Source organism: Gopherus evgoodei, chromosome 3 (assembly GCF_007399415.2).
Source record: "Gopherus evgoodei ecotype Sinaloan lineage chromosome 3, rGopEvg1_v1.p, whole genome shotgun sequence".
NCBI lineage: Eukaryota > Metazoa > Chordata > Testudines > Testudinidae > Gopherus > Gopherus evgoodei.
This window is the reverse complement of record NC_044324.1, coordinates 223,569,473-223,586,096: the sequence shown is the minus strand read 5'-3', so window position 1 is coordinate 223,586,096 and position 16,624 is coordinate 223,569,473. Positions and strand designations below refer to the sequence as shown.

The 16,624-nt window shown below is 46.4% G+C and overlaps 1 protein-coding gene across 1 annotated transcript; it reads right to left on the bottom strand.

Moving 5' to 3' along the window:
- Positions 1-8,042: 8,042 nt before the first annotated feature.
- CST7 (cystatin F) lies at positions 8,043-16,251 on the bottom strand. Its single transcript, XM_030554324.1, has 4 exons — positions 16,160-16,251; positions 10,358-10,530; positions 9,464-9,580; positions 8,043-8,652 (listed from the first exon to the last, which is right to left on the bottom strand). Exons 1-4 carry the CDS (start codon positions 16,227-16,229, stop codon positions 8,575-8,577), a joined length of 438 nt encoding a protein of 145 aa, XP_030410184.1. The 5' UTR covers positions 16,230-16,251; the 3' UTR covers positions 8,043-8,574.
- Positions 16,252-16,624: the final 373 nt, after the last annotated feature.

Genomic DNA, 16,624 nt, shown 5'->3' with positions numbered 1-16,624 from the left:
GGGATCATATTGCAATCAAAATATAAGAATGTGCAAAGAGACCGCTTGATGAAACAAAAGCAAGAGTCTGTTTTCCCTCATGAGATCTGGTGGTGGAATGAGAAAGTTTGAGAGACCATGAAAGAAAAGAAAAAGCATTTTAAAATTCTGGCAAACGACACCCAAACGGCAAGATCTTCAGGAGTATAAAAAAGCCAAAAACAAGGCAAAGAATGAGGTTGCAGCTGCTAAGCCTAAAGCCATAGAAGGCTTATCTGTCCATCTTGAAACAAAGGAAGGTGAGAGAGAAAAATATAGACTGGCAAAGACCCTCGAAAATAACCAAAGGGACTGGACTGGTGGCACTAGTTCTAGAAGAAGTTGAAGCAGCATTGAGCAACATGAAATAAGAAAGCTTTTGGCTCAGATGACATACCAGCAGAAGTATGGAAATACCTGGGGCAAGCAGGCAGGAACATATGTGCACAACAGTTTAATGTCATCATGAGGACTGAGAAGATGCCTGATATCTGGAGAATACATTAGTACCAATATTTAAGAGAAGAGACATACGTGGCTGTGGTAACTACCATGGCATTATAATCAAGTCACACAAAGCTCTGGGAGAAAGTTATTGATAAGAGACTATGAAGCGAAGTAACGGTCAGGGACAATCGGTTTGGATTTGTGCTAGGCAAGTCAAGAATGGATGCTATCTTTGCATTAAAATTGCCTGTGGAAAAAATATAAAGTGCAGCTGAGTCAGAAGCAGAGTCATGAGTTATTGCATAGAGCTCAGCAAACGTACGTAGAGCGGTCTAAGCCGTGGCTCTACGTATTTCAATGATGGGAGCATTTTTGAGAAAGGCTGTAGAGATGGAAATAGACCCCAGAGAGTGAGTTTGTATGTCTGAAGGTGGTTGAAGGTTACAAGAGTGGTAACAACAACTAATGCAGCCAGATACCTGCTTGGAAAGTCTTTGTTTAGATACTGTGGACCCTTCTGACCTATCTGCCACAGAGACCAAATAATTTGGGAGTGTTTTTCCTGTCAAGATAGAAGGGCAGGATTCTCCTGATATAGTGTGTGTCAGGTGAGGTTTAAGGTGGAAAATCTGAAGGTGAATAGGTTGGTCAATATGGAACTCAGAATTTTTTTTTCTTGTTCGTCATATCCCACTTTGGATGCATAGGTACACAATGTTTAGGGGGCTATTTTCAAGAGCAAGCTTAACTGAAATTATCCTGTCACACCCTGTCCGCAACCATCACACATTCCTGCATCACTGTGTCTAAACCTTTACCAGCTCTCTTTCTTGTATTTGACATACCATAGTACAGTAGCTTGTAGACTTCCTTAGTGTATTTGGCCTTTGCTCGTTTCCAGGTGTCTCCTGAATGCAGGCAGTCTGCACTTTCCTTTCATCAGTGACTGAGACAGTCTTATTTTCTGGACTCTTCTTTGACTGCATGCATCCAAAATGATGCAGTAGCCTTTGCAATATGCACTCAGATGAGGTGCTACCCATGCCTTCTGGGGAACACCCTAGTTCATTGAAAGACTGTGTTCTTTAGATTTCTTTGCCTTCCATCAAAATCAGAATGAAATGTTACAATCAAAATGATTGATTGATTTAGAAACAACTTTTTGTGGGGAGGAGGGGGGATTGTTTTGGAGGAAACACTTTTTTGGTTTTGTTCTGCTTTGGAACAGATTTTTTGAAATCATGGACTTTGGCCCAACATGGACAAACCAGTTCCCAACCACATTTACTTGTGGCTGATACCCAATCCTCCGCTCCCAGAGCATCAAGCAGGAGATTGTGTCTCACAAACAGTACTGCTGCTATGTGTCCTGTAGCAGATGAAGAATTTTAAACCAGGACTCAAGTGGACTGAAGGTTTTTTATGTAGTTTTATCAATAAATGGGCACAAAGACCCATACACATGCAGTAGCCATGCCTCATTTAATGAACAAAGTCATGTCTTTCATCTGCTTGCTGCCAAGAGTCAAAACATGTAGCCACATGCACCATGCCCCAGACTGTTCATGCATTACCCGGAGAGACCATGGCTGATTGCACAAGGGCTTATAAATTACTTCCAGCCACATTCTTCATCTTGAGGTGATTAAACACTAGGTGGTGATGCTATCACGAAGTAGAACGAAAGACAACAGTTGTTTTGCACCTGGATTGACTCCTTTGCAAATGGGAACCACAGGGCATACACAGTCAGAAAATAGCTCTGCTATCTGATGTCATAACTATGTCATTATTCATTTTGGATGGGGTTCAGCTACTACACTGAGCTGCTTCTATTCGAGAAATTTACAACACAACAAAAAAAATCATTACAGTGGGCAAACACAAATCTTGATCTTAATGCTAAGAATGTAAGAGTTTGCAGATCATCATGACAAGCTGTGAGAAAATGAGACTGCTGCTAAGCAGCTGTTATTTCTTGACTGGTCTGGTGCTGTGTGGGCTTGATTCTTTATTGTGGGGTCATTTGCTGCTGTGTGAAGTGGGTTGATGGTGTTTCTGCACCCATTTTGCACTCTGTTAAATGACTGCACAATGGAGAATCAGGACCCGTGTCCCCCCTAGTCCATTTGCTGATCATGGGTGGGATTGGGATCAAGATTGCATGGCAGGACCTTGCACAGAAACATAATGTCTGATAAAACAGGTGGCTTGATCTGATGAGGGGAGGGCTCCCTCATGAATCTTTCTGAGGGCAGCATAGAGTATGCACAGCCTTTGCTAGTTGCATTGCTGCTGTTCATGCTTTTTTCAGACCTCCTAGGTCTCTTTCTCAGCTGGGACTGAGGGCTAGTTTGTATCGCACAATTGCTTAATTTTCCTCATGACTTCTCTGTGCTGAAACACACTGTCACTCCCATGGTATGCTTGGGAGCCTACAATCTGAAGCCCACTGAAATCCCATTGTCTTCGATGGCCTTTGGATCCAGGTGTAGATCCTGGGGCAGCTCTTTGCAATTGAGTCTTATCACACTTGATTTCTCCCTGCAGAGGTGTAGCTCATTTATCTTCATGGAGCATCCCCAGCATGTTGCCCAGTTGTGGCAGGTACATTCCAGCAGTGGTGGAAGTACTAAAGTACATGGCGTGCAGGTGTTTCTACCACGGTGTGGTCTCACCCTGTTCAGAGCTCGAGTCACTTGCACTGGGTTCTGCTGCTCATCTCCTGCCCTGGCTGCAGCCTGCCCTATCTGTTCCATACTGGCTGCTGAATGGTGCATAGCTGAGTGAGAGCATGTCTCAGAAAATGGGCAATAGCACAGTGGTTTGAGCATTGGCCTGCTAAACCCAGGGTTGTGAGTTCAATCCTTAAGGGGGCCATCTGGGGCAAAAATTGGTCCTGCTAGTGAAGGCAGGGGGCTGGACTTGTTGACTTTTCACAGTCCCTTCCAGTTCTAGGAGATTGGTATATCTCCAGTTATTTACTTTTTTATATTTAAGAAGGCTTCCTAGGAGTGACCAGAGGCAAATGTGCTGGTGCTGGCACTGGCATCTGGCTGCTGAGGAGATCCAGGCAGGTGTCTGCAGAGCATCACTTGGTCCCCCGGGGCGCACTGGGATATGGTTAAAGGTCTCAAGGTGTGATATAACAAGGCCCACGATGCTGGCAGCCAGCTCAGGAGAGGGAGAACCTGCCCATTCTGTGGTGAACCAGACCCGATTCCCAGCCCTTGCACTTCAGTACAAGCCAAGACGCTGCTCCACAGAACAGAGGTGCTCAGCGTGATGGCCCTGGAACGTCCGGAGCGGGAAACCCACACCCGGGCCCCAGCTGAGACAAGAGTGCCAGAGATGCCTGAGATCATAGGACAGGACCTCTTCAGAGATATCGGTGGAGCTGATTCAGGGGGAGGCAGTATTGGGAGATAAGGGGCACCACGTGTGGCTTTCTAATTGCTCTTTGTAAGGTGGGGGGCTGGGTTTGTAGGCACCTAGGCTGAGGGATATTTGGACACCCTTATTGTGAAACAGGTGGAGGCTGCCTCGCCCCTCTGCCTTTGCAGATACATCCAACCTCCTCCCACCCCCCATCAGCACAAGGGGCAGCGCTCCACCACCTCACAGCTTTGGTTCTCCTAGCCTCTGCCAGGTTCAGAAGTTCCCTCCCTGGCAGGCTACAGGGCCCGCTGTACTTGGCTGAGTCATGCCCTAGGCCAGCTAAGTGGGGAATGGGCTGTGCACAGGAGCTGTGTAGCACCACTGATGCCCAACGCATTTTCAATCGGGAAACAAGGGGGATATTGAAAATCTAAAAAAAAATATGCCACTCCAAACCCTCCTCCACCTGCTGATTCACACACCCCATGGGAGGTGAGGTGCAAGAAACAGCAGCTCCAATTGCCCCAGAAACTTTTGCTGCACAGTGGAACGTTCAATCTTTAGCGGCTGCCTTGGTGTCTTGGAGCTGGTGCAAGGCCAATTTGCCTCCTGTCCTGTGCTTTGTCTTTAAAGGTTTTCCTCAAGTTAATTGTTTGATCCCTAGGGTCAACTCCACATGATTGTAGCGTGGAACAGATGTCTGTACAAAGATAGTAAGTAGCCAGAGTGAACTGGCAAGCATTAAGCTTGGGCTAGCACCTCTTGGGCAGACATACACTCCCCGGCCGTGGGTGGTGTCTGACCCATCCCTGGGCGGAGCACTGTTAGTGACACTGCGTGACTCAAATGTTAAGGAAACTCCACATAGCACTTATTAGGGCCAACATTTGTACATCTCCTCGCACTGCAAAGCTTTTAATTACGCTAACCTGCCCCCCCCCCCCCTTGCATGGAGTGAGAACCTCTGCTGTGCCACTTGGTGGTAGCCACCTTCGGGGCCGCTCATTTCTGCTTTGTTTTGAGGAACAATGGAATCTATTTGAGAAGACACATGCTGCCTATTTCACATTACATCAATTTGTGAATAATGGTGAACAGTTGGTTCTCCAGGGTTACAACAGATCTTAATGTTTTTTTGTAAAAGAGAGAGAATTTCCCTGCTTTCTGAGTGGGAGACTGGTCTCCATGTCTGTATACTAATACCTACACCAGACAATAGTTGCAGGCATAACCTGGCATGGTAGAATGCTGTGGTGTATAGGAATAGGGTGATATCCCTTTAAATAGCTTAGGAGCCCTCTAGTAATTGGCCCTGTCTTCTGCTGCAGAAGCCACCAGCCCCCTCCCAGAGAAGGTAGGTAGGTAGGGGGTGTGGGTGTTGGTGATGTCAGTAACCCTGATTATTTGGAACCTGACTGTGCCTTGTATTCCTAATGTAGAGAGAGCAGACACACGCCAAATGTGTATTAGGCTACGTCTTCACTACCCGCCGTATCGGCGGGTAGCAATCGATTGCTCGGGGATCGATATATCACGTCTCATCTAGACACAATATATCGATCCCCGAACGCGCTTATATCGATTCCGTAACTCCACCAACCAGAACGGAGCTGCGGAATCGACAGGGGGAGCCGTGGACATCGATCCCGCGCCGTGAGGACGGTGAGTGATTCGATCTTAGATACTTCAACTTCAGCTACGTTATTCACGTAGCTGAAGTTGTGTATCTAAGATCGATTTCCCACCGTAGTGTAGACCAGCCCTTAGATTTGAATCAGATGTGTCTGGCAATTGCATGGGCCTTTGCATGTGTCTAGGCTCAAACAGCTATTTCCCTAACAAATGAGGTACTAACTCAAACTGAAAAGGCTGAGAGACAAAGCCTTTAAACTCTGATCACAGGCTGTGGAACGCTGACAGCTGAGAAATCTTGTTCTATTGACATGCTTAGCTGCACTCTTGAATCTGTGTCACAGCCATGACCAATTTCCATATGTTCCTTCTAGGAACAACATCACATAGTGCTGACTGGTTTTTAACTTAATTGGGTGCAATCTATTATATCACCCAGCCAGTATGCTGGGGGCGGAAGCTAGACCTCTGGGTGAGTGCCAGACTACTCTAGTCACCTCCTCCCAAGATAACAGCCAGGCATGGAACACTATAGCCTGAGCCCTACCTCCATGCAAAGTACCAGCTAACGGGGAATGAGCATGAGGCTTCTTTCCAACTGTAAGAGACAAGGGATGTGGGCAGCTGGTGACCTGCAGCTCTTACTGGCTATTATCTGGCACTGCACCATGCACCTTCTGCTATTGAGAGAAGCATGTCTGGTGGTCACTTGTGACCAGCTTAGGGTGGGCATCCTGCCACAGGGCTCACGAGGGCTCAGTGGGAACAGGGGCCTTTGAACTACACTAGGGCCAGGCTGCCATCATGTGGGTTCCCTCCTGCCCCAACTCAGTCTCCACTGGCTTTGTGGGGTCTGCCAGGTCTAACTGGTGTCTGTAAAAGTGGCTGGAGGCAGAGGCCCTTGTCAAAGTGCAGCTGTTTGCCAAGACAGGCGCTCCTGCCACAGCCTGACAGGGGTATGAGTGCCACAGGCTGCCCTAGGGATGCAGGGAGGTGTTTGAAAGACAGAAGAACGTCACACTAGAGGAGAGGGGGTCTTTGTTCCCCCCTCCCCCAGCCTGGTCTAGATAAGATTGGAAGCTGCTACAGCTAGAGGATATAGGGCTGAGCTCCTCCAAAGGTGTTTAGGCACTTATCTCCTATTGAGTTCAAGGGGAGTTAGGCACCTAAATACCTTTGACCTCTGCCTTAGTCCCTTACCTCAGGCATCAGAGACTCATGGTTTCAGTGTATGCGGTGTGGGGTCTGTCATAACCTGGTCCCAGATTTGGACCTTAGCGTCCAAAATATGGGGGTTAGCATGAAAAACCTCCAAGCTTAGTTACCAGCTTGGACCTGGTACTGCTGCCACCACCCAAAAAATTAGAGTGTTTTGGGGCACTCTGGTCCCCCCAAAACCCTTCCCTGGGGACCCCAAGACCCAAACCCTTGAGTCTCACAACAAAGGGAAATAAATCTTTTCCCTTCCCCCCTCCAGGTGCTCCTGGAGAGATACACAGAAGCAACCTCCGTGAATCTAAGCAGAGGGAGTCCACCCTCTGTAATTCCAGTCCTGAAAACAAAAGCACTTTCCTCTTCACCCAGAGGGAATGCAAAATCAGGCTAGTAAATCTAACACACACAGACCTCCCACCAATTCCCTGGTGAGCTGCAGACCCAATTCCCTGAAGTTCCCCACTAAAGAAAAACTCCAACAGGTCTTAAAAGAAAGCTTTATAGAAAAAGAAAGAAAAATACATACAAATGGTCTCTCTGTATTAAGGTGACAAATACAGGGTCAATTGCTTAAAAGAATATTGAATAAACAGCCTTATTTAAACAGAATACAATTTAAAGCACTCCAGCAACTATAGACATGTAAATACAAAAAAAACATATAAATCCTATCTGATCTTTTTGTACTTACAACTGGGAAACAGAAGATTAGAAAGCAGGAAATAGAAAAATCCTTCCCATAGCTGAGAAAGAGTCCGGCAGAAAAACAAAGAACTCAGACACACAATTCCCTCCGCCCAGAGTTGAAAAAAATCCTGTTTCCTGATTGGTCCTCTGGTCAGGTGGTTCAGATTATTTCTTTCCAGGTGAAAGAGACTTTAACCCTTAGCTATCTGTTTATGACAGGGTCTGACTCCGGCTGATGGCCCAAGTGGGTTTGGCCATTCAGCGTGAAGCACAGGTGAGAAGAGTCAGTGATGAAGGGTTATTGAGTGCCATTGGGAGCTGATTCACTCTCTTAGACCTGAGCTCTTGGCAACCAACATTTCAAGTGGAAAAGGCGAATAACTGGACACTGAACAGAGTGTAGCTTAATTCCCAGATGAATTACAAAAATATAATCAAGTAACCGAGTTTCAGTAAAATAAAACTGTGCAGACAAGTTATTCCTCTTAGAATAGATTCATAGATTCTAGGGTCAGAAGGGACCAATGTGATCCGACCCCCTGCACAAAGCAGGCCACAGAACCCTACCCATCCACTTCTATAACAAACCCCTAACCTATGCCTGAGTTATTGAAGTCTTCAAATTGTGGTTTGAAGACCTCAAGCTGCAGAGAATCCACCAGCAAGTGACCCATGCCCCATGCTGCAGGGGATGGCAAAACATTTTCCCTAAGATTTCTCAGCATGTGCATGGATAGGTTATTGTGGATAATGTACAAGTGCTGCCTAGTTTGTGTCACTTCTGCCATACAGCAGCTGAAATCATATACAGCTGGCCACCATAGTCCATTTAGACTGTATGTGGATGTTTCAGCTAATGCAGTTAGAATCTAGTTTACTTTCCATCTGACTGGTGGGCCAGTGTCAGTTGGAGAAATAAAACTGTCTTCTGCAGGTTAGTTCATTTGTCAAAATGCCTCAGCTGGACAGCAGTAAACATTAACCTGATTTGCTAAGATCCTGTTGCTCGGTGGGTTTTGTGGTGTAGACTTTTCAACTATCTTCCCAAGGAGTCATACTTGAAAAAGAGCCATTCACTGGAATAATCTCTTTGCAGCAATTCTTCACTGGTCTCTGCTGCTAACAGAAAACAGACAGTACCGAAATCCTCACTGCGAGTGCATTGAGGCAGGTGCGGCTGTGGCTGGGGAAGCTGGATCAGTGACAGAGAGCAAGCAGCACTTGGACTCGCTGTAGCCAGGGGATAGTCCAGACCTCAAAATAGCATCTGAACATCTGCAAGCAGAAAAGAACACGTGAGGTTTCCAAATTCAGCCCATGTGTCACTGACTCTCAGCCTTTTCCAGGCTGTGGCCCCATGTTTCAGCAGAAAAGTTTGGGGACTTTCCTCCCTTCTAGCCATAAGGAAAGGAAGGGTGGACATGACCCCCGGGCCCTGTGTTGAGGATCTGTGCCCTAAGTGATGGTTAAAGCATCTGCTGAGCCAAGTTCATTGCCTTACAAAATGGTCATTAGCCTTTCAGCAGACCATTAAACCAGTATCCTAACAGGAGTATGTGAGGGGGTACAGAATCCTTGCTTATAGGTTAAACATGTAGCAGTTCTTTCCCCTGTTGCTGGTGAAGTCTGTGTACCATAAATTACTCTCCAGGAGGGCTGGGGAAGGATGCGTGCATAATAAAATTGGATCTGTCCTCCAGGAAGCCTCCCTACAGATTTTGAGTGGAACTTTCCAGAGTGCTCCACAGTGGCCCAGCTCTGCTCCCATTGAAGTCAATGAAAAATCTCTCTCATAACCGATAAAACATTGTGCGTCGAAAACTTATAGACTTGAGTTTTGTGAAGAGTGTGAAATGGAAATGGCTATTGTATATAAGTGAACTGGTGAGAGTTGTCCCACTGCAAATCAAGAGTGGCGCACAGGCATGTTTGTAGGATTGGGGCCTTAATTGATTGTGATCTAATACCTGTTGAATCCAGTGGAAAGACTCCCTTTGACTACAGGCCCTGTACTCCCATGAACTTAAAAATGTAGCTACTAAGCAACCCCAAGGGAGAGGGAAAGAGAAAATGAAACTCATTCTACTTGTTGCAGCTTTTTCTTCTTCTGAAAGTCGCAGCTGTCCAAGTTGGAGTGTCCCCTCTTGTCACACACCGTCCGGCCAATTTCTACATTGAGCATGTATTTCAGCCCTCTGACTACCTAGAGGAAGCAGTTTCCAGGTTAGTTAATAGAGGGGAGAAGAGTCAGGGCAGGGAGAAAAGATCAGATGTATCCAAAAGGAGTCAGAGCATTGGGCTATGGAACAAGAACTGGGTACTTAATCTAAATCAACAACATCCTGTGTGTTCTAGGTGTGTCAAACAATGCCCCTTGGGAGAATAAGCTGTTACTCGGTGGCTTTGGGGTTGAGGGGGAACCTGGGGCCAGAGCCCATGGTGCTAGGTGCTGTACAAACATATGTCTGAGGACCTGTCCCAAAGAGCTGACACTGTCTAAATACAGCATTGAAAAGCAGGTGCTTAGGCCAAACTGATCACTGCAGTGGGATTGGGGAAGTGTCTGCTGGGAGCGAGGTGGAAAACAAGATTTCATTTGTCAACCCTGTGGGGTCTAGCCTGAGTTACAGACCAGCAGCTGGATCCTGTGGCTTCTTTCACTGACTGCCTTGGAGGAAACTCAGGGCAGCAATCCTGGCTAATCAACTTTGCTTTTTTATCTGTCCCCCAGAGGTAGGGGGACATCCCCTTTTAAGAGAGTCAAAACACTTCTAACTGTTGATGTGAGAAGGAACTATGTCACTGCTAGGCCTGAGGGCCAGACCTCTGACTGAAGGCAGCAGAGCCACGCTGGCTGCGCCGAGTTACAGCTGCTGAGTGAGGAACAGGAGTGCTCCCGCTTGTATTGGCAAGAGCTCATTACTTCTAGCTGATTTGGGCTGAGTCAGAAACATTTTCTATGCGACCAAGGTGTGCTTACCTGCACCATTGCTTTAGTTATACGAGACTCTTTGAATAGAAAAATGTCGTTTGAGCTGTTGTTATAGCGATAAACCCCAAAGCGAGCGGCTCTGCGAACGCCGGGGTCATTGGGGTTCATGGGTCTGGGGAATCCAGGTCTGGTGGTGGAATTCAGCTTCTGCAGGTAGAGAACTAGAATGCCAGAAACATGCTCCATTACAAACACTGTGCAGGGTCAGAGAACACAGTATGTCTCCAGGTTAACACCACTCTGCCACTGCTCCATTGGGATGTCTGCCCCCTGAGATTAAACTTAACTTTCTCAGAGGGGGCACTTTTCTTGTACGGGGCTGATATTTTGCGGATGCGGTCTGAAAGGTGCTGTTTCATCATACTTGGTTTCTAGAAGCTTATGAAATATTCTATTTAGGTCCATGTTCAAATAAGATCCCAGGTCAGTTGTCTCACTGTGGATTTAATGGGAGGGTTCTTTTTTTGAAGCAGTTTTAGAGGCATTTACACTTGGTAACATCCACTGTTCAAAGCAGACAGATGGATGCATGTGAGTGAGAGGTTATTGTACAAATAAACTAACAGCTCACTGCCGAAGAGTCCTTTATGATAATGTATCTGCAAAACTAACACTTATTTCTAAAATATGGGAAAATGCAGCATTTCCAGTTGTTTGCCAGGGCTCCTGAGGGTTTTGTAGCGTGAGCAAGAGCGAGAGAAAGAAATTAAGGGCCAGATCCTTAATTGGTGTAAATCACCACAATTTTACTGATTATGCTGATTTACCCCAGCTGAGGATCTGGCTCTGTAAATTGCTCTCATACACAGCTTGTGCTGATTTACTGTAAAAATTAAGTCTGAGTCTCCTCCAACTTATCTTTCACACCTACTCTCTCATCAGCACCAAGCGACAGAGCAAATTAAGTGTTATTAAAACAGTTTAGGCTGAGAACACAATTAGATCACATTGCTGTGAAGCATAAGAGACAATGCACATGAAGTGAACATGCACTCGTTAGAATGCACATAAAATGCATATGAAAGAGGACACCGAATTCTCCTTTATCTGCCTACCCGACTCTTAAGATTCTTTGCACAATTTACCTTCCCCTTCTTCCAGTCAAGCATGAGTTTATGCTGCTGATGGGGACATAAAATAATTGAGGGATGCCAAAAAAAAAATTTTTTTTGCTGGGGATCAAGATGTAAAACAAGCTTGCAGCTGTCTGAGTTATGAGCAGACCAAACTTTTATTAAAAAGGATGAAAAACTCCACCTTTTTGCTACACTTCATAACTTCTAGATGGTTTGTCCAATTAACTGCCAGTGCCCCCTCATGAGAATATTTCTCATCTGCCACCAGCCAAGTACCCAGTCTGCAGGAGCTGTTTCAAATTTGGGAAGAACTGAAAAAGGGAAAGGTGTAGAAGGAGAAGAAATCCAGATGCAAATGGAAACTGTTTTACAATCTGAGGCCCCAGCCTTGGAAACATCTTATGTGAGTAACTTTTATGTATATGAGTAAACTTATTATTACATAATAAGTATTTGCAGGATTAAGCCCTTAACTGTAAAACTGCTGCTGCAGCTCTTAATAGATGTTAAAATAAGGAACAGGAGCTCGTGTGGCACCTTAGAGGCTAACACATTTATTTGAGCATAAGCTTTCGTGGGCTACAGCCCACTTCATCGGATGCATGTAGTGGAAAATACAGTAGGGAGATATATATATATATATACACATACAGAGAACATGAAACAATGGATGTAACCATACACTAATATATATATACATATATAATCTTCCTACTGTATTTTCCACTGCATGCATCCGATAAAGTGAGATGTAGTCCACGAAAGCTCATGCTCAAATAAATTTGTTAGTCTCTAAGGTGCCACAAGTACTCCTGTTCTTTTTGCGGATACAGACTAACAGGGCAGCTACTCTGAAACGTGTTAAAATAAGGGTAATCTCACCTTCAAGGAGTAGGATCTATCCTTCAAGGATCTATCCAAGGTACTTAATAGCCCCCCACTATAATGGAATCTGAACACCTCACTATTTTTACTGTACCTCATGCCACTCCTGTGAGTTCAGGCAGTGCATTATCCCCATTTTTACAGATGGGGAGTTGAGACACAGGGAGACTAAGTGCCACAGGGAATCCGTAGCAGAGCAGAGCCTTGACCCCAGGTCTTGGCTTGTGCCCTAGCCACTGGGCCACTCTTCCTCCCCTTCACGCTATTAAGGCAGCAATGCTCTTCCCTGACACAGCATTGCAGAGCTAACTAGTGCCACCAATGGGGTATGTGACTTAACTATCCCTGGAAGCATCATTTCTAGGCCACTGCCCAAGGCTGGATGCCAGAGCAATGCTCTGATCTGTTTTGGCAAAACATCACTGGCCCTGGGTGGTTGCGACAGTTATTTGAGAAGTTCTGCATGGAAAAACTGATGCTGTTCAGGGCTGGTGTAGATATTGGCCCTGTGTCTGTAGGAGGAACCTGATAACCTCTTCCTCTTGTTCACAGCTTGCGACCCCATTGTGGCTTAACGCTCACTAACACCTATTGAGTCACAGCCTCTTGTAAGAGTGGTGAAACAGCTCTGCCTGGCCAGGGAATCAGACAAAAGGCATGTGAAGAGCTTTAAATGTCCTGCCTGTAAAAAAGGGGAGGCCAGCTTCAAAAGAAGTCTCTAAACTACGACTCCAGCTTCTAACTGATCATATCAGACAGATTAAGTTTCCTTTCAGACAAAGGAAGGATACCCGATACCCCAAGCAGTGGGCACATTAGAAACACATAAGGAACCTTGGTGCATGGTGGGACGGATGCAGAGAGACTGTATCTTCGTATGATTCAAAAGTGATTTGTACTAAAAGTTTATGGTTTGCCAGTGATGGTGGGCAAACCTCTAGAAGACTGATTCTGATCTGATCTCTTGAGAGTCTCACTAGAACAGGATGCAACAGAAATATTACAGGTTGGTGTGTGTGTCATAAATATCTCAACACAAGGCATGGGGCAACTGCAGAGTTAATTGCACTAATAATAATAGTCGTCATCATACTTAGCTCTTGTATAGCACTTTTCATCCATAGATTTCAAAGCACATCATGAAGGAGGTCAGTATCATTATCCCCACCTTACAGATGGGGAAACCGAGGCAGGGGATGGTGAAGTGACTTGCACAAGGTCACCCAGCAGGCCAGTTATTCCATTGGATACAGTTTGCCCAGCCCAAAGCCCATAATTCACGTCAAGCGATGCAGCCATAGCTATGATTCCCACACCACAACCTTCCTGGCAAGGTCAGTCCCAACCTGACATACAGGGCCTGAGTCTCCTCTCCTTTGTGCAGAGGGGGCATGTGGGACCAGGGAGGTCCTCCTGATAGCCTGGATTGTTCATCAATGCACAACTGAAGCTGCATTCCCTAAAATACCAAGTCACAGGTCAGAGGCAGGATGGCTCAGTGGTTAGGGCACTAGGGGGGGCTCAGGAGACCCCACTTCCAGTCTCTGCTGTACCACAGACTCTCTGGGAGACCTGGAGGTCAGCCCACATGATCAGTCTCTCTGAGCCTCAGTCTCCCACCTGTGAAAAGGAAATAAGCAGCTCCCCCGGCTCCCAGGAATATTGGGAGGTGCAGCTCAGATACTACCGTCACAAGGGCCATGCGCATAACAGGGCTGCGTACTGGAGCTGATTGCAGCCCAGCTGGATTTTAGCCAACAGGTTAAAGACATCTTGATAAGTTCTACACACGTAGCCATGTCTTTCCTGTGTAGCCCTGTGGCTGCTGGCTAGCTGTGACAGGCCCTATGGCAGTTTTAATGGAAAGGTTATAGCCTTACTGATGGTTGCAGGGGGAAAGCGTAATCCCAGTCCAGCCTGTCCTGGACAGGGGCGTCATTTCAGACAGATTCAGGGGGATAAAGTGGAGTTTGCATACAGAACATGCTGTGTGATTCTGTTACATCCTGCACTGCTGGGATGGGTTGGTGACAAGGGGAGAGTAGAAGACACACAGACCTATGAGAAATTGTGGGGAGGGGACACAAACTGAGGTCTGGGGTGGGACAACTGTCCCTCTTTCCCCAAAGCAAATGACACCTCTGTTCCTAGGTGTTAGCGAGATACATGACACTCTGGCTGGAGCTAGTTAACTGTTCTAGGCTCTAGCCCCACTTCTCGCCCTGGGGAGAGGAACAAAGAACAGATATGTGGCAGATGTTAATCACGGTGCTTAATGCACGACCAGAAAGCACTCAGATACTGCAGTGATGAGCATGGTATGAAAACCTATATAGACTAGAACAGACAAGTGGTCGCCCTATCCAGGCAATCAAATGCTTGTATTTCAATCTCCATCTTCTATCCATGTCAGCGTTTACTTCCCAGATGGCAGAGCAGGAAGAGAGTGACTGTATCTTGCCTTCCTCAGTCTCTACTCCCTAAACACCTGTTGTTCAAAGACAGCAAGAGGCCCAAAAGCTAAAGGGTACAAGCTGTAAGATTGTCACTTTTCCTTTGCCAGAGTTAAGCACAACCACCTTGTACTAAGCCACAGATTTTCGTTCTTATAGAGATGGGCTAAGTACTCAGGGCCTGACTGGGTGCATTGAAATGGCCTGAAGTATCCTTGTGCTCTCTGTATTCAGGGACGGTATGGGCCTTGTCTGCTATGGTAAGTTAGAGCAGCCCTGGGGCTACCCTGACTTGTGCTTTCCTCCCCACAGGCCCTGAGAAATAGAGAAAGGGGGTCCAGTGCTCTGCAGCCCCACTCCTCATATCCCAGGAGCAGAACCAGCACAAAGCCCTTGTGCCAGCAGGGGCCTCCCTCTGTGCAGAGGTCATCCTCAGGGGCTGTTTTCGCAGACTGAGAATCAGATCCTTGCACCCTAAACTTCAGGCCTCATAAAATTCAGATCCAAATTCTGCAGCTGAGGCCCAGATGTGGTTTCTTGTTTGGAGGAGTGAGGCTGGTAGATGAAGCTAACCTTACTAAGCTTTGTGCATCAGTGACAAGAACAGAGGTGCAAACTCAGATAGCCATTAAATGTGTTCCTCACTGGGGAAGATCTGGGCAGAGGTAGATTTGTAAGAAGAGGCCAGTTTTCAACATTCCCCTCTCACTTTGAGGAACAAGACCTCGTTTTATACAGACGCTTAAAGAGAAGCAGACCTTTTTGCAGCCCTCTTCAACCCCAGAAGGAAACCACAGCTGAAGCAGAGAGCTATCGATTCATCTAGCAAAGTGTTACCAGAATCCATAGGAGCCCCAGTCGCCTTTTCTCTGCATTAGTATCAAAATAAAGATACAAGTCCTAAAAAACAAAGTGCCTTTGAAGTTACCACTCTAAAGATTTAAGGCCAACGGTAATCAAGAGAGTTTTCTGGCTCAGCAGAGTACGCACGGAGCCAAAGGAATGCTTCATTAGAGTCTGCTAATCACTCTGCTGCCAGCCTGTAATTGTTACATGCTGTCTTTACAGTTAATAGTCAAGGTCGTGGAGAGTTTAGACTCTGATATAAATTAAAATCACAAGCTGACTTTAGAATTAGTAGACAAGTCTCCCCCCCCCCAGATCACACTGTTTGATATAGGTAGGGAAAGGCTATGGAGCAGCTGAAGCTGCATATGGAAACCTGCACTCAGACAATGGCGGTGACACACCGGAGTTCAGAAAGAGAAAGACTTGGCTCCCAGCTATTATTCACACACGCCACATGTATGTAGATACACACACAAGGTCAGCAAACCTTACGCTTAAGGAAGATAGACGTTATTTTCTGATCTTACCATTAGAGGTCCTGGCTAAGTCCCATAGACTTAAATAGCAAAGCAGAGCCAAGCCCCAGCCAAGACTCATTCCTACCAGCTCAGCAGAGATGCAAGTGAGGCTATTTCAGTCAGAGAACTGGCTGCTCCCCACAAGGAGGAAGATCTGCCTGTCTGAGAGCTCCCATTGGCTGCTGGAGGAACACACACACACACACAAATTGACCACAGTCTAGCATTAACTTTATCTCCTGTTGATGACTTGACACTTTGAATGACAATTGTCAAGCTGTATCAGTGACTCCTTGGCAGCATGGCTGCCCCCAGGGGCTGAGGAATAGTTACTTTGAACTTGGCCTGGTACAAATGAATAGAGGGGATAAACCCTATGTCCATGTGAGCACTCTGCCTCTCACTGCATGTGAAGAGCAGGCAGGAGCTGGCAGGGTGTCCTGAGCCCCATCACACGCAGCTGAGCCGGCCGCC